Source organism: Sander lucioperca, chromosome 3 (genome assembly GCF_008315115.2).
Source record: "Sander lucioperca isolate FBNREF2018 chromosome 3, SLUC_FBN_1.2, whole genome shotgun sequence".
In the NCBI taxonomy this organism is placed as follows: Eukaryota; Metazoa; Chordata; class Actinopteri; order Perciformes; family Percidae; genus Sander; species Sander lucioperca.
The window spans coordinates 23,958,055-23,982,314 of NC_050175.1; the positions used below are offsets into that span (position 1 = coordinate 23,958,055).

At 40.4% G+C, this 24,260-nt stretch overlaps 1 protein-coding gene across 1 annotated transcript; it reads right to left on the reverse strand.

Annotated features, from left to right (window-relative positions):
* Positions 1-713: 713 nt before the first annotated feature.
* Positions 714-23,726, reverse strand: alx4a (ALX homeobox 4a). The gene is made up of 4 exons (XM_031276592.2): positions 23,296-23,726; positions 10,671-10,987; positions 6,510-6,638; positions 714-5,118 (listed from the first exon to the last, which is right to left on the reverse strand). Exons 1-4 carry the CDS (start codon positions 23,645-23,647, stop codon positions 4,798-4,800), a joined length of 1,119 nt encoding a protein of 372 aa, XP_031132452.1. The 5' UTR covers positions 23,648-23,726; the 3' UTR covers positions 714-4,797.
* Positions 23,727-24,260: the final 534 nt, after the last annotated feature.

The following is a 24,260-nucleotide window of genomic DNA, read 5'->3' on the forward strand; positions in this document are numbered from 1 at the left end:
CACGGACGATCCACTGTTCTCTGCAGCCCGTCACCTGTTGTTAATATACGCTGCCTAATCCACACTGTTCAATGTCAGCAGTTCAAAAGGGCGCAGTTCATATTTTTGTCAACTTCAATTACTGTGATACTCTTGCGGGTTGTGCGATCTCATTTCAGCACTCGTGTCCCTTCAAAGAGACTGAAAGACTAAATGATGACACAATATTTTTGCAGGGTGGTGCAATGCAATAAGACACTGCAAATTCATTGGTTTTTTAACAACAGCAGGCTACGTATTCACAAGTTGTGGCTGACCAGTATCTTTAGTTGATGACTTGAAAGCCTTTTCTGTAAACTGAGAGTGACTTGAGTGATTTTTATCACTAAGAGGATGATTGATCTTGATTTTTTTCTGTACTGTAGGGGGTAACAGCTGGAGGGAACCAGCATTACCGTCTACCCTGTATATACTGTCTTTGCTGTTTTTTTTGGGGCTTTTCCCTTTATTGTAGTGACAGAGGATAGATGTGAAAGGGGGAGAGAGATGGGGGATGACACGCAGCAAAGGGCCACAGGTCAGATTCGAACCCGGGCCGCTGCAGGACTCAGCCAACATGGGGCGAACGCTCTTACTGGGTGAGCTAGAGGCCGCCCCTGCTGTTTTTTATCTTGTCAAGCATGCAGTACTTTTTTATAACAAATGGAATGACATATACTGATTCTGAATAGAAGTGCAATAACTTATTGTACTTTAATCACACACAAAAAAGAACACAAGCATGAGTAAATTCATACACTCATTTCAAAAGACGGCTTAAAGCCACAAAAACTCGGAGAAAAAAAAACTTTGAAACTCTAAGAATTACATATCAAGAGGAAAGTAATGTTCAAACAACTCTGGAAATACAATTTTAAACCCAAATGAAAAAAGTGATACACTCAAATACTCGATAAACAATCTCACAAAATAAAACATAACATCTAATTAGTAACGTTTCCAAGAGTTTTACAACACCTCATTCCAATCCATTTTGCATGCACACAACGGCACACATATTTATCATATATTTACTCCTATACTGATTGCCTGACTTCAGTAGTATTAGAAAATGAGAAAATTGGACGATGATTTCATCACTCAGGGATGTAGTTATGCAGCATACAGGAGGGAGAGGCTTTTAATGTAATCTTGCATTAACAGTCCTTATGTTATAAGAAGTAGATCAAGAGTGTCTGTGGTTCCTAGTGGAGGACGACATCACTGGAGATGTTTCAGTCCAAGAATAATGCAGCTTAAATACACAAAAGAGTGAAACCAGTGAGTATGTATTGTGTAAACCTGAGCTACTGAATGCCAGTATGTCTGTGCGTACTGTGCAGAGCAACAGTCTACATTAAACCAACCAGAAGACAGACGGCCCTGTCTATCCTGACACACAATACTGCAGTCCACAGCCTCCACATGGCTCAGTGTTAATTAAAAAGCCTTCCCGGGTTGGACGTGCGGCTGTGCCTCGGACCCTGTGAAAGAGGGGCTGCAGCTTTGAGCCAGTGGACATAGTGGAAGTGAGCAAAGGGAGAGGCACAGAGCAATGTGTATGTGTGTATCAAGGAGGGGGAGAATCTTTGAAAGCAAAGCCATGACAGCTGAGGGGGAAGCATGTGTGAGGCATGTTTGTTTTGCATTTACCCCCTGAGCGCAGCTGTGTGCACTGTCCTTTTCCCAGAACACCGGAACACAGCAGACGCCCTCGCGGCTCGCCCTCCGTCCAACCCCACAGCTAGAGCAAAGGGGGCCCTATGTCCACATTTGCAAGGAGACCCTCTCCGTTTAAGAGATATGTACGCTATCAGGATTATACATATACCTTGGCTTTGGGTTGGAGAGTAGAACTGCGTGTAATTTCGGGGATTCCTGGGTGAGCTGCTATGCTGACAGTCTATAGCCTGCACCCCACTTCTTTTACCTGCCCAGAAGGACATTGAATGTGGTTCAGTTTAGAGAATTAGCAATGGTTGCTTGGCCTGAAGGTGACTACAAGGTATCAGGTTTGCTTGAACCCTAACAAAGGAGCATAACCTCATCTTCTATTTCTTTCACTGGACGAGGCCGTTAACAGGGGAAAAGCAAGGTTTATGAGGTTTTAATATTTGAATGATGTGAGGATATGGATATGATTTAGGCTCATAGATATGGTGCTCCTCTCTGGCTGGCCCCCTCCTCTTTTCTTTCCACAGACAGACACAAACAAACAAAGACATATTGTTCCAAGCTGAGATAGAAGTAAACAGGGAGTAAAGGCTGTGGAGAGACAGGGAGTGGAGACAAGGAACGTGATTCTCTACAGTGCTTTATCCTGACACATTAGTGGTTTTACTAAAACAGGTCCTGCTCACATATCGTGCCAAAAAACTAATGAGGTTGGGCTCAAACTTCACACTTGCATTTTCCATACTGACACTTTGGGAAACTATCTGACACAGTGACTATCATTGATTCTTCTGCTGCTCTACACATTTTTTACACTTCTACCATGGCCAGATAAACCTGTTTGAGGTTAACTATATCTGTCGGGCCCATGTTGTCTCCAAGTTCTCCTAAAGGACAGTGAAAACATCCCACTTAAGAGCAGCCAACCAGTACACCTATACTGGAACACTACCTGATCCCAGTTATCCAAGGAAGGGTTAAAATCAAGAGCAACTTGACTTTGTTAAAGGTGCTTCAAAGACGTTTTGTCTCTCATAAGAGGTGAAACGTCTTCGAAGGACCTCCAAAGTCCAGTTGCTCTTGGTTTTAACCCATCCTTGGATACTTGTGACCTGGATGACTAAGAACCTTCACAGACTACCTGGTCACAGGGTTTCTGTATGCCAATTAGATTGTTGTACAGTTATTCTTTATTTAGGATTATACACCATTTGAACACAATATAAATTAAAAATAATCAAGATTTTAGAACTAGATTTTGACACACGGCTCCTTTACAAGATAAGGCCACAAGATTACAGTAAATAATAATGCAGGACATTGTTGTTATTGCACTTTAGCGATGCAAAATCACAAACAAATTAGCAAGTAATCAAATTACCAAAAAAGCAATTGACAATGAATCTGAGAGTTTGGGGCCTTGGGTCAGTTGCCCACTGTTCCTGGTTGATGATGAGGCTTTGCTTCTACCTCAGCTGTAACTTAATTTCCATAGAAATCCTCTTTCTGTTGCCTCACTTGCTAAAATTGAATATCATCACCCAACATTTAGAGAAATGTTAGATGTGTATGTGATGAACAGAAGCATGTTTTTTGTGTGATAAAATATGACTTTAGGGTGTCTTAAGATGGAGGATGAAGCTGATTTTTAATACTCAAGTCTGTGCTGAGTCATCTAAGGTGCAACATCCAACTGACTGTAGTCAAAATCTTACTGAGGATGATAGAGGCAACTGCATTAATCTGGTCGATGGCTTCCTTTGTTTTGATTTGACAGAAATAAAGACAAAAACAAGCAAGAAATACAATAACGCTTATGCCAGAACTGCTTCATAACCATTTATCGGTTGGCCATAACGGCCAATCACAGCCATGTTAAAGTCCAGAAAAGGCTGTTAAACACTGACATCCTTTCGGTGTTTAAAAGTGTCAACACACTCTGTGTAATCTCCATCAGCCTCCTCTGGTTTAAAGGTGGCTGCTGCTGGTTTCGGTGTTATTTCTGGCAGAATGACTGACTAGTAGGCACTTCTCTCTCTGAAACTCCTGAGACTGGAAATGCAAGGGCAGTCATGTCCACTTGAAGTCTGTCCTCCTGAAAACAGAGCTGGCTCTGTTTGGAGGCTGGCGCTCCCAGGCTCTTCAGCCCTGAGAGCAGCAGGCCTGCTGTGCCCCTCTCATTCTCCCACACACCACTTCCTCCTCCATCCCTTCCTTTCTCTGGCCATCAGCAGGCTGAGTCAGTGCGGCAGGTGGATCTCGCACCCTGACCACACTAAAACAAACCAAATTTAATCTGTTTGACTTTTAAATACTCAAGGCTGGAGCCACTTCCACATTTTTTTAATAACTGAAATGTTTGCATTGAATCTGAGAAGCTTCATAATGTGACAGATATGCTGGATATAGACAGTTTTCTGTAGCACTATCATACAGTGTAACTGTAGTTACACACTTCTGCATGTGCTAATGCTGATAAAGATTGCCTTAGAATAATATGAACAATTCATAAAACAGCGAAATTATAATTTCAGTTTTTTTAAGGATGCTTGCTGAACTATTTTTCAAAACAAAACCAGTAACAAAATGACTGGAGGAAGAAAAAACAAAATGATAGCACTCACAATTTAAATAATAAGCTAAGAATAAAACAGCACCTGAAAAGAGAACTACAATGACGCTGAGCACTGTACAAACACAATTTCCTGTATTTTAGCAAATAAGTGCATGGATGTATGTGAAATTATTTTCCGAACATTTTCCTTAGCCTATCATCTGAACTACAATACAACTCCTGTTATACAGTACAGCATCCCCTCCCACCAGGTTTTCCACAAAGCTCACTTGCACTCTGTGGTCGCTTTCTTCCACCAGAGGGGTTGAGAAACATGGCAGTGCTACGCCACTTATCTTGCCAAATCTTGTTCTCTCTTGCAGTAATCTTCGCCCGTCCTTGTATTTGAATAATTATTTTATTGCAACATTTATGAAGGTAGTCACTGTTGCCTTTAGAGTTTTCGATTATAGTGCCCCCTCACCCCATGCTGGGTTTGGGTAGACATCTCAGGGGTCAACAAGGTCCCCCATCCTACAGGTATCAGCACATCATGTGGCCCAAGATATGGCTGCACTGTGCTCTTTGGCTTTCATGCGCAAAGCGGCGATACTGGAGGACTTGCGATCAGGGTCCATGTTTAGATCGTACGTGTTGATGCCTGTAGCCATACCATGAGGCCCTCCAAACAGGCTGCCCATGTGAGCCTGTCCCACATGACCTCCGGGACTCGGCATGCCCAGAAAATCAGACATCCCGCTGGCAGAGTGGGGGTGAGGTGTCATACAGGGAGTCACAGTATCGCAGGGCACAACGCAGCCCGGTACAGGAGATGCTGCGCTGCTGCCACCAATCCAAGAGGGGTTCTGAATCTGAAATATTGATAAGAAATGAACATTGTTAAAGAGTGACAGAACTGTGGCATCAAACCCACTGGCTCCTTTCTTATCAGACACAGTGTACTAGCTGTTTAGCCCATTAACTACACACATTAACTACACTATATGATTGATTTCCAGCCTCTATTTGGTTTCTGTACACAAGGAAAATATGAGTCTTGCTTTAGATGGACAATCCATGTCAGTGAGCATTTACTCACCTTAATGTTTTTGTCCTAGTTACATTATTGTTATAGAGGGTAATGCGGTTATGAGCAGAAACAAAAACCTTCATTATTGGTGCATTCAAAAACAGCTGGCGTAAAGTATTTGCATAAATTAGTGATAGTTATATAAGTTGTTGGAAAATCCAACACAAAAGGCAAACAATAAGAAAACAAGAAATGTTATGGAATAGTTCAACTTTTGGGATATATGGTTATTCGGTTTCTTCGTGAGAGTTAAATGACAGTTGTCAGGCAACCAGCAAAGACTTCAGGAAGTTGCTGTGCCCGGCTGAAAAATAGTTGCAGCGCGTAACTTTTTTACACTTTTTACGAGGTATAACTTGTTAAAGGTACTCAATGTCACGTGTTTTTTAGGCTACAACATGTTTTGTCACATACAGCAAACATCTCCTCACTGTCCGCGAGCTGCCGGTCCCCTGAACACAGTGTAAAAAAACGGGGTCTCTGTAGACAGCCTAGGGTCCACACACGGCAACAAAAACAAAGTGGTCCAACCTGGACCATGCAAACATACACAAACCGTGTTCAAGTTCAGCCAATAACGGACAAGAAGGATTTGGGGGGGGGGGGGGGGGGGAGTGCGCTGAAGCACAGAAGGGAGGGGACGGGATGAGGAGGAGGGAGGAGCGAGCTGGTCTTCATTTTGTTTGAAAATACTTTGAACATCAACAAGAAGTAACGTCACCCAACATCGCTTAGAGCACCTTTAATTAGTGAGCTTTAGAAGTAATCGTAGGCAGATTTTGTTCCTTTTGGACAGAACCAGGCTAACCCTGTTTTCAGTCTTTATGCTAAGCTAACTGCCTGCTGACTATTGCTATTTAGAGTGCACACATCGATCTTCTCAAGTAACTCTCAGCCAGAAAGAAAATAAGGTGCCCATCATTTTTTGTTTTATAGCTTTTTTTTTTTTTCTTATAGCTTGCTTTTCTACACATAACTGAAGGCTATTAAAAGGTTGTGTAATGAACTTAAGCAAGTTTCCAGTCTGCGAGTAGAAATGACTGAAATTGGGAAGACAGAAATCAAAGTAAAAATGTAAAAACTGTAGAAGACTTTATATTTGTCTCCAAATATATGATTTCGAGTTAATGGGCTAAACTATGTCAAACCTGCATTGAAGTACTCATTCTGTACCTGTGCGTAGTTCTCAGGACGCGTCAGAAGAGGCAGCTCGTAAGCTGTTGAGAAATGTGTTCTGACCTGCTGCATCTGACCAAAACGCTCCCGTTTCCTCCATTTTGCTCTTCGGTTCTGAAACCACACCTGCAGAGAGAAAATGTCTGAATGTCATAAAACTGGCAGGATCATTAGCGTTTTTTTGTCTAAGAGAATAAGGGATCTTTACTTTCATCTAAGTATCCGGCCTTGGTCTTTGGTCAATGTGAGGTTTAAAAAAAGGGAAGGAGTATAATAGTGCCTTACACTCTTTAACAGAAAGTTTCCCCCAAATCTGAAAGAAATACTTTTCTGTAGATACAAATCTAAGTTTCCATTTAAACTGATCCCATGCAGAACTGAAAGGCTAAATATGCAACATGATATCTGCAGCACCTCAAGCTTAAGTCTGTGTAGGCTGAGCTGAAGGAGTAAAGAAACTGGGAATTGTAAAGGAAAAAAGGGGGGAAATAGCCTTTGTAAACAGTGTGCTGCAACCTTCATTTCACTGAGGTACTTTAAAACAAAATGTAAACAGATCTCGTCCCTCTCACCTTTGCCTATTTGTTGTCTGACAAGAGCGGTGCTTTTTCTCCTGACTAATGTTTCCTATAATCATCTTTGACATCTACAGTAAATCTGACACTTGTTTATTGAAAGCGTTATTGAGTTTGAATTACCATCAGAGTGTGTGGAAGTGATCTAAATATTCTCTGATGGGCTTTAAACCTGACATGTTTTTCTTTAAATGTCAAAATGTAAAGGATTGTTATACAACACTTCTGATTGTTACTCCCTGACTGGACTGATTATCGCACAGATTTAGCAACAACAACAACTTTTCCTGTCTGACTTATCCCTGATATGCTTTTTCTTATTTCATGTATTCACTCTTTGCTCTTAAATCTAAGGAGGCAATATGGTAACTTGAAAAGTGAGATGAGATTATGACTGGGGTTTGTTTGCATTTTCCTTTTTAATTTCCTGAGGTCGAGAGCTCCTGGCTTAGAGATGCTGTCTCCTCCTAAATTAAAGAAGCACACAGAGAGGACATCATCCTTCTCTCAAATTCATCTTCCTCTGCACTGTCACTCAGGAATAAATGCTCTAAATAAATGTTGCTCCATGATTATTATACAATATAATGTATTAGTTTGGTATCTAGTGTCACTAACAGCTCTCATCTGCTCACTGTCTGCTTTGGGCCGAGTCTGTTGGCTATTATACAGGGAGAACATATTTTTGTGTTGCACACACTGCGTTGTGACAGTAATTGGTAAAGACCATGACAGCTTAAGTAGCTAGTGGACTTTCAATGAGGCTTTATTTATGTTACAGCCCCAGAGAGAAAGAGCAGAGAAATGCCAAACTGGCCCCAGCAGGAGAGCTGTATGGGGCTGAAAACACTTTGAAGTGAGAGACCGGCTCAGAGGATTGATAACCCGCCTCTGCTGTCACTCATGTCAGCTTCCATACGAAAGTAAAAATAAATCCAAGGCTGAGTCTGGCTTCGGTTTTCCAACACCCCCAAAGCACTAATAATATCATGGAAACACCTCTGACCAGTGTTGCTGTTCATTAAATGTTTGAAAAGTTTGTTCTATTTTCCCCAGAATCCTCTACCACATAATTTCTTATTTCCCATGTCAGTTAAAGGTAAGTGCAGGACACAAGTGGAGTGATACAAGCAGATGGTGCAATTTAAATTTGAAATGTCAATCTGCCTAGGGCTGAAACTAACAATTGTTTTAATTACTGATTAAATTGACTATTCTTTTTTTGATTAATTGATTAATTGTATCAACCCATGGCCATGACAATTTCCGAAAGGTCAAGTTACGTCTTCATATTGTTTGTTTTGTTCAACTAACAGTTTAAAACGGTAAAATTTTCTGTTTAGTATCACAAATAAAAGCAGCAAATCCTCACAATTAAGAAGCTGAGGGACTATTTGGCATTCTTGCTTGTAAAATGACTTAAATGATTAATTGATTATCAAAATAGTAGCCGATTTCTATCCTGTTCGTTAATTGATCAATTAATCGACTAATTTAATTCCTAAATCTGACAAGTGGTTTTTGGGAGCCTGGCTTAAAGTAGAATAGTAGTATATCAAAGCATTTTTTCAGTTGGTTTTTAAAAATGGTCTTTGTCGTGATACCTCACTCTTCTTCTTATTGACTCCTAGCATATGTGTTGGACTGACCCCCTATTTGAAGAAACAATCATCTCCTTCCTAATTGGTTTTGATTCCTGCCGTTTCATCTTCCGTTAACTGTTTGGATCTATAAACTCATATGGACACCTGTGTTTGCCCGGTGAACTCCACATGTCAGATGCTATCTCGGCTCTCTGAGCTCTCTGGGCTAACAAAATGGCAAATCTGAGAAATGTGATGTTGTTGAAACCCCGACCCTTGACCCCTGACCTTCCCATGTATCTGTAGTGCATATGACTCTGATCTGAACTTACTTTCTCCCTTTGAAACCCAGAGACTGAAAAAGCAAACAAGTCCAGACCCTAATGTTTTTCTGAACGTCCCTTGATTTTTTGCGTGAGCACCATCAGACAATGAGGAATAATATCGCCCTCCTTGAGAATTATACTGGCAAACTTCTGAACATTTCTTTCACTCCAGACCCAGAATTCATGAGCTGTGAGTCCTTTTGCGTGTGAATGACTTGAATAGAGTACAGAGCCCTGTTCTTTGACTGACTAGGCATCTCGTGTCTTTTATCTTTTTTTAACTTGAGTGTTTAAGAGGGCCGCTGGGAGAGCCGAGGGCTGTAAAGCTGCATCCATCTGAAGCAGGCAGGTCTGTGATAGTATGAGCAGCAGAGCAGAGCGGCATACCTTCAGAGCCTCAGGGTTGAGTTATAACCCTGCGGCTGCACAGACTTCCTGTGTTTCACTGCAAAGCTTTTCTGGTCACTGTTCCAGCTTATCATGTAAAAGATAGCTTTCAATCGATATATCTCTTATTTCATCCCATGTGTGGCACTGGCACACAAACAAAAATGTAGTCAAAATATTGTATCATTGCATTATTTTTTTTTAAGATTATTTTTTTTGGCTTTTCCGCTTTTAATGGACAAGACAGGTGAGAAAGGGGAAATCTTCACAGGTTGGAGTCGAACCCTGGACCTCTGCGTCGAGGCATAAACCTCTAAATATATGTGTGCCTGCTCTACCCACTGAGCCAACCCGGCCACATCTTCGCATTAGTTTGAGCATAGACTGGAATGTGTCATATGTCTAAAAATTGCTCAAAATTCAGATATGACTATATAGATATCCATCACTAACTTGCTCAAAGCTCATGGGAAGGGTTTCACACCTACCCTGGACACCACAGTGGGGACACATTCCTGTCTAAACAGGATCTTAATGAAAGAAAAACACAGAAAATCCAGGGGCTTTGGTAGTCCGTGGTGGTGCACACGTACATGCACACATAAACACACGCATACACCGCACGAACATAAATTGTGGAGGTCTCTTTCTCTGTTCAACAGTGTTGGAATGCATTACAGCAGTCACCACAGGATTGTATGTAAATCAGGCCAGAAGGTCACTAGAAGGGTTTCAGTCAGAGAGGTGCTGTACGCCTCAGGCTTGACAAATACCAGCAGAACTGAACTTCACAAATTCAAGAAACCAAAACAGCTGAGGTACAAAGAAAAAGGCCACTCAGGCGTACCCATCGACACACAGCACAGTCAAACAAATCTCCTCGTATGCTGATGAAAGTCTGCTCTCCTTAACTGCACATATGAGGCCCAGGCAGCTCCAACCTCAGCCCCATGGGCCCCCTGGCCTCTGTTAGCTCCCACTCCCCCACTCTCTCTCCCCTCGACTCCCACATTACCAGATAAATCTCTCGTGTTGTTCTGTGAGTGACGTTATCTCTGCAGAGCTGCAGATGTTGAAGGATTCATGAGGCTGTGTTGTTAAAACATCCTCTGTTCTGCTGTGACAAATGGCTCTTTTTTTACTTATTGATAGGAAGACAGGCATGTTCTTGTGAATGTAACTTTTATTAGAAATCTCATATGTTTGTTGGTTTGTGTTTTTGTCAGTGTTTTTTTATTTATGTTTTTGCCTATATAGCTGCACACACTTGTTGAGTGCTTGTGTTACCTGCACACGGGCTTCAGTCAGGTCAGTCCTCAGTGCCAACTGCTCCCGGGCGTAAACATCAGGATAGTGCGTCTTCTGGAAAACCTTCTCCAGCTCTTCCAGCTGGTAGCTTGTAAAGGTCGTGCGGTTGCGCCTTTTCTTGCCCTTGTTACTTTCGCCACCATCACCCTTATCCAGAGGGCTTGACAAGTCTGTGCCTGGTGGCCTATCAGAGGCTGCCTTCACACCCTGATCCTTCACAGACAGGTAGTTGGTATCCATGCCGGGGTCGGTGTCCTGGGCCAAGTCAGAATCTGTCAGACCTGAACTGTCTTTAACTGCAGAGACAGGATGAGATGGGAAACTGTTAAAAGATTTTTTTTTTTTTTTTATAATTTTATTTGGATTGAAAGAATAGAGTCAAAACAGATGTTTGTGAAAGTGTTACCCTCTAACTGAAGATGAACGTGAAAATAAAGATGAACATGTTATGTTCTGCTGCTATTCTTCAAGATTTAGGCTGCAATGCAGAGTCAACTGATCTGAGCCATGTGTGCAGATTCTTCAGATGAATAAAACAATAAAGTACGCAAGGAAAGCTGTTAATATTGAGACTTCAAAGATCCTCAACTGCCTCGTTTTGATGCCTCACTCACAATATTGAAACTGGCTTTTTGCAATACTTTCTATCCATAATGCAACATTTTGTCGCTAAAAAACTTTTGGGAAATGCTGTTTTAGCACATCTTGAAAATACAGCTGCTTTTAATTCATAAAATGTATAAGTGACTGCTATTGGAATTTTATATTTACATTGTGGTCTTTTCACCTTTTCACCTTTTTCTCACAAATTAGATTGCCACATGGGACAAACATTGCTAATTTTGTTAGTACCTTCAGAAAGCAAACAGATTTAAACACTTTTTATTGAGCCTCTATTCTACTCAAGTGTAATCAGTCGCATGTCTCTGGCAGTATACAGTATTTATAACTCGTGATTTATTTGTGGGATTACCGTAGTAATTTATAGGGTCTGAGGGTGGAACAAAGGAATTTCTCGCTCTTTGTGAGGAAATTCTGTGACAATTGTGAAATCTGTTGGCGCATGGTGTTGATTTATTTGTTTGTCTATATCTGCCTGTGTAATGGATGGCCTGGATCACTGGCTGCTTACGGGATCCAGTTGTAGTTCGTAGATCATTCTGTGATGTGCTGGGGAACAAAATTTGAGACTGAACTGACTGAAGTTTGAGACAGAAAGTTGCAGCTTTTTTACTGTGTACCATCCCCAACCACCCACACCCTCTGCTCAAAGACACGCACGTGCACACACACACACACACACACACACACACACACATACACACACACACACACACACACACACACACACACACACACACACACAACACACACCTGAAAGCAAGAATGTCTGACTTATCCGTTTTGCCGTTTGGAGTAATTTCTAGAAAAGAGAAAGTCCTATCTTTGTACTCTCTTTTTCTCTCTCGTTCACACACACACTTGCTTTCTTCACGACTGCAGCTTTAAGTGTAAAACCTCAGGCAGCTCTCTGATCATAAATTTCCACAGCCGTGTCTCTGCCAGTGTTCTTGTTGAAGCTGGCGGCTCTTTTTGCCCTGCTGCTGAACTATCCAGTTTATACACACATCACTGGACTAATACACATCCACATCGAGGAGGATGTAATGGCTGAAAGTGTTTTGTTTTGGGCTGCTTAATGAGGCCTGCGAGCCTTTTCTCTCTCTCTCTCTCTGGCTCAGTCTAGTGGCGACTTACAGCTCTGCACATTTCTGCTCCTTCGATACCATCTGGGGTGAAGCTATTTTCAGGATCGAGGACGTCTGCTCATCTGCCCATCCAAACATTTGTCAGGTTAGAACCAGGAGGTGTGTGCGTTCATGTGAGCTCTGAGTGCAATTATTAGCATTCAGTCAGCACAGAAGACTACACACACGCACACACACACACACACACACACACACACACACACACACACACACACACAGCCATGTTGGGCAATGTGCTGCAAGGTGAGGTGAATGGATATCTTGTCATAGACACTCCCTCCAAGCTTTCGCAAAGTCACATACACAAAAGTTATTAGGTTATTTTTCAAGGGCGTCTTTTTGTCAGTGGTGCAAGTCTTAATAGGATAAATGATGAATTATAGTACCAAGATGTAGACACAAGGATGTTTGAAAAGGTCAAAATGTTGTTGGATTTCTCCATTAGATAAGGATTAAAACTACAAATACATTGTTTTATTTGTGGATGGTTTGATCCGTGGTTATCATGTACCAAACATCAATCTATCATCTCTGTATATACTTTTGGGGAGCTTTGCCCTTTGACCCTTTTAAGGTGTGCATGCAGAGACCCAGCGTTTTGCTGTACTGACGTTTTTATTCAGGTATGTAGGCTCCAACTTTTGTTTTGCACAATGTAAAGTGTGTGTGATAAATATATATACATATATATATATATATATATATATATATATATATATATATATATATATATATATATATATATATATAATGCAATATTACATATACATATGTATACACAATCTATATAAATATATACAGTATATATTTTTTAAATTCTCTTTTCTTTTCCGAGGCAACACTATACAATAAATAGATAAAGAAGTAGACTACAAATTTTAGAAAGCAATTGATGCCAGTCTTCAGTACTGGATAGTTTTCGATATGCAATGCTACAAACACATTTCGGCTTTGCCTAGTAATGACACACAGCCTATGTTTTACTTCACTCCAGCTGAAGCCTCGTTGAGGTGAGCTGAGCATGCAGAAGCCTATTGCCAAATAGGCTGAGGAGCCCTGTTTTGGTCGCTGGGGTTCTAGCGCCCGCAACATTGCCTCGCTGTCCATGACTAACACATCCTGTTAGGCTTTAAGGGGAGCAAATGTGTTTTATCCCAGCATAAATACTCTCTAGTTATTTCATCATATTTCCGTGGCTGGCACCCACATTCCCCACAAGGCAAGAGCTGTCAGGCTGTTTGAGATCATGAGGCTTCTCGCTGATCAAAGGCCATTGTTTATATCGCATGTTACTGATGTTTTTTTGGCAGGAGCGGGATATTGTGACAATCTCCTGCTTGTTATCCCTACGATCTGCTGTAGCTTTGAGGCTCTCCAACAGTGCCCAAGGTGAACAGCAGTGGGCCCTCCTGCAAGGAACACCATATGTATGAAGAACATAGGAAAGTCTTATTGCAAACAATGCCTGTCAGGATATAATCTCTGTAAAAGGAGTGACTATGAAAAACATACAATGCATCAAAACCTCTATCTCAATGTTCATGTACAACTGTCTTTTTCTTCCATTACACAAAAGACAGCATACACCTGCACTTCTGCATGTACTGTCTTTAACACATATTATGTCTTAACAATAATAGAGCAGACCAACCAAAATGGCTTCTTTTTTTTCTTTTTAGATGAATATGCCATGCAAAATGTTTGGAGTTGCAACCACAGAATGTTCTATTTTCACTGCAGTGGATCCAACAGGCAGCAACTGTTCAAATTACTGTGTCACAGTGAAGACAGCAGAGTCTGCAGCTCTGTGTGGTGGGCACAGAAAGTTCTGCAGAAATGAAATACATAGAAAGTGCTTCAGAACAAAATGAGCAGTAATTTAGCTCGTGAATATTTCCACCTGACTACAGAACAACACAGGAGTTTGTATACAAGTCTAAATTTCCACATACACATACACCACAGTTTAGTTGTAACACAACATAGTATGTCACTGTTGGCAGTGATATCACATTAAAACTAAGTATTGATTTAATACTTTTTAACATTGTGTGGCACTTCCTGTGTGGACATCAGTGCCAGAATGACGTTCTTGTGGGTCAGAAAGCTATTATTCACAGTTGAAAATAAGGGGGCAACATCAAAGTGTAATTTAACTGGCTGTAAAGCGACAGGGCACCTTCACTGCCTCTTTATTGACTGGGATGACTGGGGTCAGCTCGCGGTGTTAAGAGGAAACACTATAAATTACACACCACACGGCGACTGGGAGAGATTAACAACATGTTGCTTAAACTGAAGAAAGAAATGCCTGAAACAGAGGGAAACGTAAACGGCAGAGAGAAAAGAGATGGACAAGGGAAGAGAAAGTGCAGTTTGTCTAACTAAGTGCAGAGAACAGAGGACAGGATATGTGTGAGCAAAGTATTTATTTGTACGTGTTTCTGGGGTTTGTTTTACTGACTTAAGATATGGATTGGGATTTAACATGAAGATTTGAACAGCGGATAACTCTTAAGTCTTGCTTGGCTGCAAAGACAGAGGCTGGCTGAAACACTGACGCCTAATGCTGGACAATCAAGCCAAGGCAAAAATACATAAAATCGATCAAGTTATTTTATGACTACATAAAGAGACTCATCACAAATGACAAGCCAACTGAAGATCAGTGGTGGAATTTAACTAAGTACATTAACTCAAGTACTGTACTGCACAATTTTAAGGTACTTCTACTTGTTCTTGATTGTTTGAATTTTAAGCTACTTTTTTTTACTCCACAACATTCCAGATAGAAATATTGTACTTTTTTACTTCTCTACGTTTATCTGATAGCTGTAGATGCTAGACTGAATGTAAAATTAAAATTGTAAATGTCTGATTAGTTAATTAAGACTTAAGAATTCTTTGGTTTAGATTAAATTAGCCTATATAAATTAGTTAAATGTATCTTAATTATAATCTGCTACAACATTAAAATGCTGCTTACACAATGCATCTTTAGAAATAATCCAATAGAATAATGTATAATGTTATAACACTGACACGGCCCATTCTGTTGCATATGGTAAATAGTGCTCTTACTTTTGATACTTTAAGTACATTTACTGATAATACTTTTGTACTTACTTAAGTAAGCTAAGTAAGATAATTTTAATATTGTAGCATTGCTACTTATAATTAAACCTGCAATAAGTTATTGTTTTAGCTACTTGGGGGCAGCGAAACCAAGTTGCAAACACAACACCGACATATCACTATTTTCGTTGATATGGCAAATTTGATAGCAAACAGCTGGTTATTTACACATCCAGCAGTTACAGAGCAGCATTATCATTCATTTGGAGTTGTGTTTCTGGTCACCTGATGAATGTAAGTCCAATATTCACTCTCTTTTAGCTCTGCTTTTGGTCTCCACCAACTCCTGAGGGAAATATCTGGCTCTTTAGTTGCTAAATGTTCCACAATGTTCACTAGTTATAGATGCTAACTGTGTCTGTCTGCTGTTTGGTGATGAGCAGGTAGAAAGCAACACTATGAGAGCAGTGAGAGCATGGGCAGGGACTGAGTATACAGGGCCAACAAATATACTAGAAATAATAGCCATGATGCGGGGAGGGGCCCATAGAGAATACACGGTCCAAAATGTTGTGCTACTCCCCTCAGGAGAGTAAACCAAATCAGTAATGTTGTGGGCTGCACAGCTAATGTGGCTTGGGAAAGGAAAGTTTGGGGTCCCCTGCTGGAGCTGCTGCCCCCGCGACCCAACCCTAGATAAGCAGATAACGATGGATGGATGAATGGACATTGTTAGTATAAAATAGCTACTATAGCATCTTTAGAGATCTTTAAAGATCTTAAAATTGCTGAAGATGCAGTCAAAGTTTCTTTGACTCTGTTCTTGAAATTCAACCTTGTCTCTTTTAGAAGTACAAATAACACGACTATGAATAGCTTAGCACTATACTTGCTTGGTGTGGTGTCAGATGCATTCATCAAAACATTTTTTTCAATATACACACACACACACACACACACACACACACACACACACACACATACACACACACACTACTACACACACACGCTACTGCAGTGATTTGGAAACAGTCGATGTGGCTCACAGACAGAACCTCAAGCATCAGCAAATTACTTTCTTGTTTTTTTTACTTCACAAAAGGTTTTCTTCTGTGATAGGTAGCTATCACTTTGAAATTCAACTCTGCTGACTGAGTAGAGTGGTATTCCATCTCAGCAGGCTGTGCAAAATTTACAAACTGTGAAAAAAAAACATCCATAAAGCCTAAGACTGATAAATCACCTCTTATGCACTCTTTCTCTTCCTCGCCCTCTCCCCCTCTGTGTCTCCCTCTCGACTGCTCCCTTCCAAATGTTTCTCTCAGACTTTGGAGCAAAACAGAATTTTCTTCATCTTATGTTTTTGTTGCCTGATCGAAAGAGAACATTCCATCCGAGTGGCAAAAACGCGCTTGAGTACATTTTTGTGTGCACGCACATAAAATGAAAAAATACTTTGCTGGGAAACTCACTTAACAACTTACACGCTCACTTTTTCCTATACCAAGGATTCAACTTCCAAAAATCCCACAAGCCATCAATCCGTACAATGTGCCCTGCAACAATACTGGAATCACAACTCACTGTGTTAGGTTCATCGGTATGGATAAGAAATTATAGTTATGTAACGGCACTTACTGACTGAACAGTAGAACTGTTCAGTCACCAACAAAATCATATTAAATGATCATTTGTCAACCATGGAAATACAGTAGATTTGTAAAGTTATATTGAGACAGACAAAAAAAGTACTGGCTATATATACCATATTAAAGTATATTTCATAGGCCTACCAGTGCAATTAAACTGCATATTAAAAACAGCAGGTGCTGTCAGTATCATATAATAAATATTCTACAAAATAATAAAAGTAAGAAAGCCAAAATAGCTGCTGTTGATGAAAAACCTTAAATCCAAATGTTGTAATTGAAATCCTGATTTATGTGGTCAAGCTAGTTAATATTTAACTTTTAAAAAAAACCCTAAGAGTTACCTTTAATATTAAAGCCTTTTTTCTCAAAAAACTGAAATTAGGCAGTAGGCTTATCTTTATACAAGTTTTTACCTTGAAAACCTATAAGGTATCACCTCAAAAAGGTCGGCAATTACTGTTGAGACTATACAAAAAATGATTCAGCCTATATAATATTGAATTTTAAAGGCAAGTGAGCGCAGTAAAAAAAGTCACCTTACTATAATGAACACACACAACAGGTTAAAAAGAAAAAAACAGCATCTCTGATGTGATGCAGTCCTCCACGGTTGGTTGTGTATCAGTGTTCATTTTACATGAAGCGGTGACAAAGAGACCAAAGGAAGTCCTGGACTGCATGAGCCTTTTTGCCCTGCTGCTCTTACTCGGCCATGCAAACTGAGCCTAATGTAAATTGCCCTGCCAAACTTTAGGCTAAATGGTAAAATGATCCTGAGTCCTTGTCACCTCCACTCATGTCATTGACTTGCTGAAGTGTGCCTCAGTTGTCTGGGTTGCATGGCTGGTTCCCATTACTCCCTGCTCGAACCAATCTACGCAGACGGCCATTACGAGAGGCTGAAATGGTTCGTGCTGGGTTAAAGATGGTGAGGGAACAAAAAGGCACGAGACCGTAATGACAAAATCTCACAAGCTGTTGCAATCACACCTGAATGTTGGTCCTACTGGAGACAACTGTCATGAAATGTTTACACTTGCAGGGCAGCAGTTTGCCTCAAAAAAATAAATTATGGTTTAAGCCGGAATAAACTGCAGCCTTTAATGTCTTCAAATTACACCAGCAGTGTGTTATTGGTGCAAAGATGTCGTTACCCTGCATAATCATTGGCTGTAAAAGACAAAATAGTGATGAATGGCATGATCCTACCATAATTAGGCCTACAATTCAACACCCATGCAACAACAAAGCAACATCCTTTGTCTTATTGGTGTGGTTAAATGTTTACTATGTTAAACTGGACTCCAAATGTTGTGAAGTGCACGACTTTGACACCAGAGAGTTTTAAATAGGGGGTTTCGAATGGATTTTCTCTGCTTTGTGCGTTCAGGGGAACTCGTCCTGCTCTTCAAACAGACGAGGGCAGGAAAGCCGAGCTAAAGGTCAGCGCCCTCAGACACTGAGCGAAGACACGGACACATCAAAAGAGGAAGTGTGTTGTCTCTGGAGGATCACAAAGACGTGTAGGTGGCTGCTTTAAGACTATGAAGTGACTGATTGAATCATCCTCACGGCCCTATTTTTTCAATCAAGAAGTCCAGTTTGACAATTTATATATTGCTACAGTAAAATGTACATTGTTTGGTGGTAAGTATACTTAAGTTATGTCTTTAACTTAAGTATACTTTTGACAAATTTACTTTAACTTGAGTATTTCCATTGCACTTGAATCTACATTTTAGAGCAGGGGTCTTCAATGTGTTTTAAGCCAAGGACCCCTCAGCTGAAAGAGAGACAGAGCAGGGATCCCCTACTACATATATTGTATAAAATTAAGTTGCAAAATAAACTGGGCCTACATTAACATGTAGGGCGGCCTAAAGCCTTTACACGTACCTTTTTAGTGCATAGACTACTAAGCTATTCAAATAGCTTAATAATTGTTGGCATGGTTTTTTAAATCATGTTTTAATACATACATGAGTCACAGTGAATCCTTAGGATGAACACTGTCTGTGGATGGTTACCTTAGTGACTACCTTGACTGTAGGCCAGTTAGCAGTTGGGATTTATATTTGCTAATAATATTTGGGATTCATGTTAAGACTTTAATTTTTGAACAATAATTTGAAGGCCTCCTGCATTGACTCTGAGGACCCCCTAGGGGTCCCGGACCCCCTGTTTAAGATCCCTGTTTTAGAGAAAAATATTGTACTTTTTTTGCATTTATTTGACTGCTGTATTTACTAGTGACTTTGCAGATTAAGATTTTACATGCAAAATATATGATCATCTTAGAAAATATGTTGAGGTGCTATAAACTACCCAGTATTATATTAACATTAAAATGCTGCTAATGCCAATATCATATGTAGTAGGCCTAATACTCTGCATAATGCCTACTTTTACTTTTAAAATGATAGGGTCAAAACACTTCTGCCGCCACATCTTATTTTTTTATTTATTTTTTATTTTGTCGTTTTGATATCTGCCTATTTTTGCTGCTTTTGGCGTGTATCTCTACTGTTGTTGTAAGGCAGCCTACAAACAGTCTTTTTTAAATCACACTATTGTCCGCCACTTCTCACACATTTTCTTTTAGTTTCATGATCAGAATCAGAATCAGAAATACTTTAATAATCCCAGGGGGAAATTATTATTGTTACAAACTCCAGATATACAAACAACATATATCATACAGACAACGTATATATTAAAAACAAATTTACAATAGTTATATATATATATATATATGATGCTGTCAGCTCGTTGATTTCATTAACATGATTGCGTTGAGTAGAAACAACATAACATAACATATACATAACAACATAACAGTTTTCCATCGGCCAAAAATGTCTCGGTTACAGCTTCAGACAGCCCTGAGAACGGTCACATCACCTTTGACTGAACAGATCAAGCCACAAATTATAACAACAAAGTCATTCTCTGACAACTTGAAACTACCCCTGCCTTTGTGTAAAATACAGGTTTGAGTAAAGCAATGACTCGAGGAGTAAAATAGACCAGCATTTTCCCAATAAACACATCAGGAATCATTTATCATTTTTCTCATCCTCTGATGGTAAGTTCAGCATATTTTACTGCTGCTTTCAATTTATGTCCAGTTAGTGTTGTAGAAGTCAGTAAAAAGATGTGTTAACTATAATCTTCAGTCTGTGATATTCACAAGGAAAACAGACACCAGTGACACCAACAAATTTCGATCATAAAGACTCTCTCATAATATATAGTTTACATGTTAAAAAGTATGCATATGATAATGTGGCAAAAACATATATTCTACCAATATAAAAACTGTCCTGTTCTAAGTCTGAGGAATTAAATTAGGTTCGTCTCTGAGGGCCGAGTCACCGTGAGCATGGGAAATAAAGGCAAATAGAGAAGTTCGACATCTGAGTCGCAATAATGCCAGAGCTCTTCTTGTCTGTAAGCGCCGGGATGTTTTTTCCTGCTTCTTTCGCTGTGAATCCGGTCATTATATTTAAGTCTCCGTGTTGTTAAAAGAACTGTGTCTGGTTTGCGAGAGAACCTGACAATCTGTACTGACATATTTCACTCTCAAAGTCCAACCCCTCATGGGAAAATAAATTCAAAACAAAATTCAAAAAAAGTCGATACATGAAATAACTCACCCCTTCATGCGCATCGGCTGCAAACACGATCTAATAGGCCATCTCCAGGTTGAGCGTAAAATAATAATTTAAAATAAAACCTAAAAATACTAGAAATTGAAAGGAGATTGTATTTTTGATATTTAAAAATATAATTCGTTTGCTTGCTGTCTTTCTTCATGGTTTGGACTAAAATAGCCGTTTACTCGCAATAACTGCGGTTTATTTACAACGTAATATAACATTTTTATTTCGTCTCAATTTACCGGATCTATGTCAAGGTTAATAGGTAATAAAAACTTAACAGCCATTATAAAAAAAAGGCTGAGCTTTTGAAAAGACTGATCTCCGTTCTTGACATTTTGGAGCTATAAAGGCTTTTTTCTGCAGGCTGATTTCCAGAAACTGTCAAAACATCCTTAAACTACTTCCCCTAACCATTTCAGTGTAATACAGATGGACAGGCAGCTCGAGTAAATCAAAGAAAAAGCAGTGATGGCTTCATGCGTAAAAGCGACAAGTAGCTAAAAGATGTTGGCCTTCCATTATTATTATTATCATTATTAGTATTGCAATCACAACTCGCTGTTTTTACAGCTACCAGTTTTATCTAGTTATAAAATGGGGTTTTGAACTTCCATACACAGGCCACTTTAGCAAAATGATTGGTTTGACGATATTTTGAACATTTGATTCACTCCTTTACAACAATACTGCTCAGTGGATTATTTTCAGATGATCCAGAACACATTTTATACACTTTATATATGCAAAGTGAGAAAGAGAGGGAGAGAGAGAGAGAGTCCTCAAGCTTTGTGACTTTATTCAAGACCATAATGTTTCTATTGTCATAACCTCAAAACTAAAACCGTGTGTTTTCAACTCAGCGTAAAACAAAATGTGACCTATAGATGCATACATGCTTTTTTGCAGAATTCAATAAAAAAAGGTGCCAGTGTTTGATATTTTCTCCAAAATAAACCATAGACATGATGATGCTTGTTCCTCTTTAGCATTTACACACAGCAGCTTGAGCTTTTTGTTTGTTTGTTTGTCTCCTGATTTCTGTCGCTTTATTCTTTTCAAGTTGTGGGCCAAAGCTCAACACTTAGGCTACATTTGGATTCAAATACCGTCCACTTATACTGACTTCATTTGTGTGTGTGTGTGTGTGTGTGTGTGTGTGTGTGTGTGTGTGTGTGCGTGTGTGTGTGTGCGTGTGTGTGTGTGTGTGTGTGTGTGTGTGTGTGTGTGTGTGTGTGTGTGTGTGTGTGTGTGTGTGTGTGTGTGTGTGTGTTTATTCCTTGTGAGCAGGCAGGGATGTAGTTGAGTGCAAACCAGTTTAATTCACTTTGTCTACGTTTTATTTTACCAAAAGCATTTGACGCCTCGTTTTAGATAACACATCTCGATGTTGCACTTTTTATTATTATAGTTTATCGTGTGTGTGTGTGTGTGTGTCTGATTAGGGGGGAAAAGGTTTTTGTGGTGGGTAAAAAACACGAATTTATGCTGTTTAATAGTGGCCGCCTGCCTAAACGAGGTTCACAGTTTTATTTACACCCTCGTCATTCACCAATTACAGTAGCGTCCCCACGCAATTACATCTAATTGGAGCCAATCAGGCAGAGCAATGCAATGAAAATATTACCAGTTTGGAGCTCACTATTTGTGCCATCTGAAAATCTGTTAATTCAATTGTCCGACTCAGCTCCACTATTAAGGATTGTAATGCAGATTATCGCATTAAATGCGCCCTAATTTAATTTTGATGGTCAAAGGGACAATTTGATAGTCGGGAAGATTATGCCTCTTCTTAACTGTGTTACGCACATAACTGCTGGGCCGTGTCGTTACGAGCTGAGAGCTGTGAGCTGCTGCTGCTGCTGCTGCTGCTGCTGCTGCTGGAGAGATGCGGTTTACGCACGAAGTAGCCTAGGTCTCCCATCTTTTAGACACGAAGAAGAAAACAAAACAGAGGATTTTTTAAAAAACCCGTCGAAGTGGTAGCCAATGTATGTGTGATTGTATCGGTTAAACAGTAAAGAGACAATTTAGGATCAAATACGGCACGACTCTCTCGCTCAGTCACAGCCATGATGGCCAGTTTACGCATCATGTGCCATTAATTGCGATCGAAACTTCCAATCAACTTAACGCTGTATCTGCGAATGTGTGGGAACAATTGGAGCAACGATGAGCGATGACGCTGCTGATGACGTTAAAATGATCTGCGCAGGTAGCCTATAGGTAATTATCAGACACAAAACTGCAGGGAGAAAACACTGAAGACATTAAATGATGTAAGTGACTTTAGCTGTTATAAAACATGTCTGCTGCATATTTCCGTGACAAATCCTCGCCTTCATGATGAAAACAGCTTTACAAATGTAATGCTTGGGACGCCTCACCTTGCCAAGTGGACGCCTGTAACTTTGTCATCCTAAAATTTGTTTTGTTTTTTTCCACTCACCATAGCAGGGGATGAGCGCTCCGTTGTGTCCGCTCTCCTGGTGCAGTTTGCCCTCCTCGGTGGGTGTTTTGCAAAAAGACCTCTGCATGAAGAGGTGGTATTTGCTGAAAGTGCCTTGCCCAGCTGCGGCGGCATCCAATGACTGGCACTCCTGCTGGAAGGGGCTCCGGGACTTTTCTCCGTAAGCCTGACCTTTGTTGGGCAGGAAGGCAGTGGGGCTGTATTTGGTGTCAGCGGCTGGGAATGTCCTAAAGTGGTCCGTCTGGTGATCCCTAACTTGCGCTGCAGAGGGGCTATAATATGAATCCATGGATGTCATATCGCTGTGTGAAACGCAGGTCTCGGCGTTCATGCCTAAAAAACAGTGAAGGGTAGAAAAAGACCAAACCTTTCTCTCTCTCTCTCTCTCTCTCTCTCTCTCTCTCTCTCTCTCTCTCTCTCTCTCTTTGGAAAGGGAAGCGCAGACACCCCCTCCTCTTCCTCTACCTCATACAGATGAACACACACACACACACACACACACACACACACACACACACACACACACACACACACACAAGCACGCAGATACTGCAGCGCACACCAGACCGCAGCTGGGTCTGGTTATAAAACGATTCAGATCTTTTCCAGGAACCACTGTCGTTGACCAAACTCCCCAAACTCCCCCTCAGGTTTGAGCAGAGTTACACAAACCCGTCTTTCCTCAGAGGATGGGACCCAGATCTCCTGGCTTCAAGACCTCTCCCAAGTGATTATACTGATGACATGAGCGAGTTAGGTCGTTTATTAGCTGAAAAAAAGAAAGAAAAAAAATTGCAAAATAGGGGCGGGGGGCTTAACACATGACATTAATGCAATTTGGATATGAATATAGCCTATGAGTGATGGCACTGGGGCGGAGAGGGCACAATTTCACGCTTCATTCGCAATGGTTCATCAAGGGCAAATCATCCATACTCAGCCGA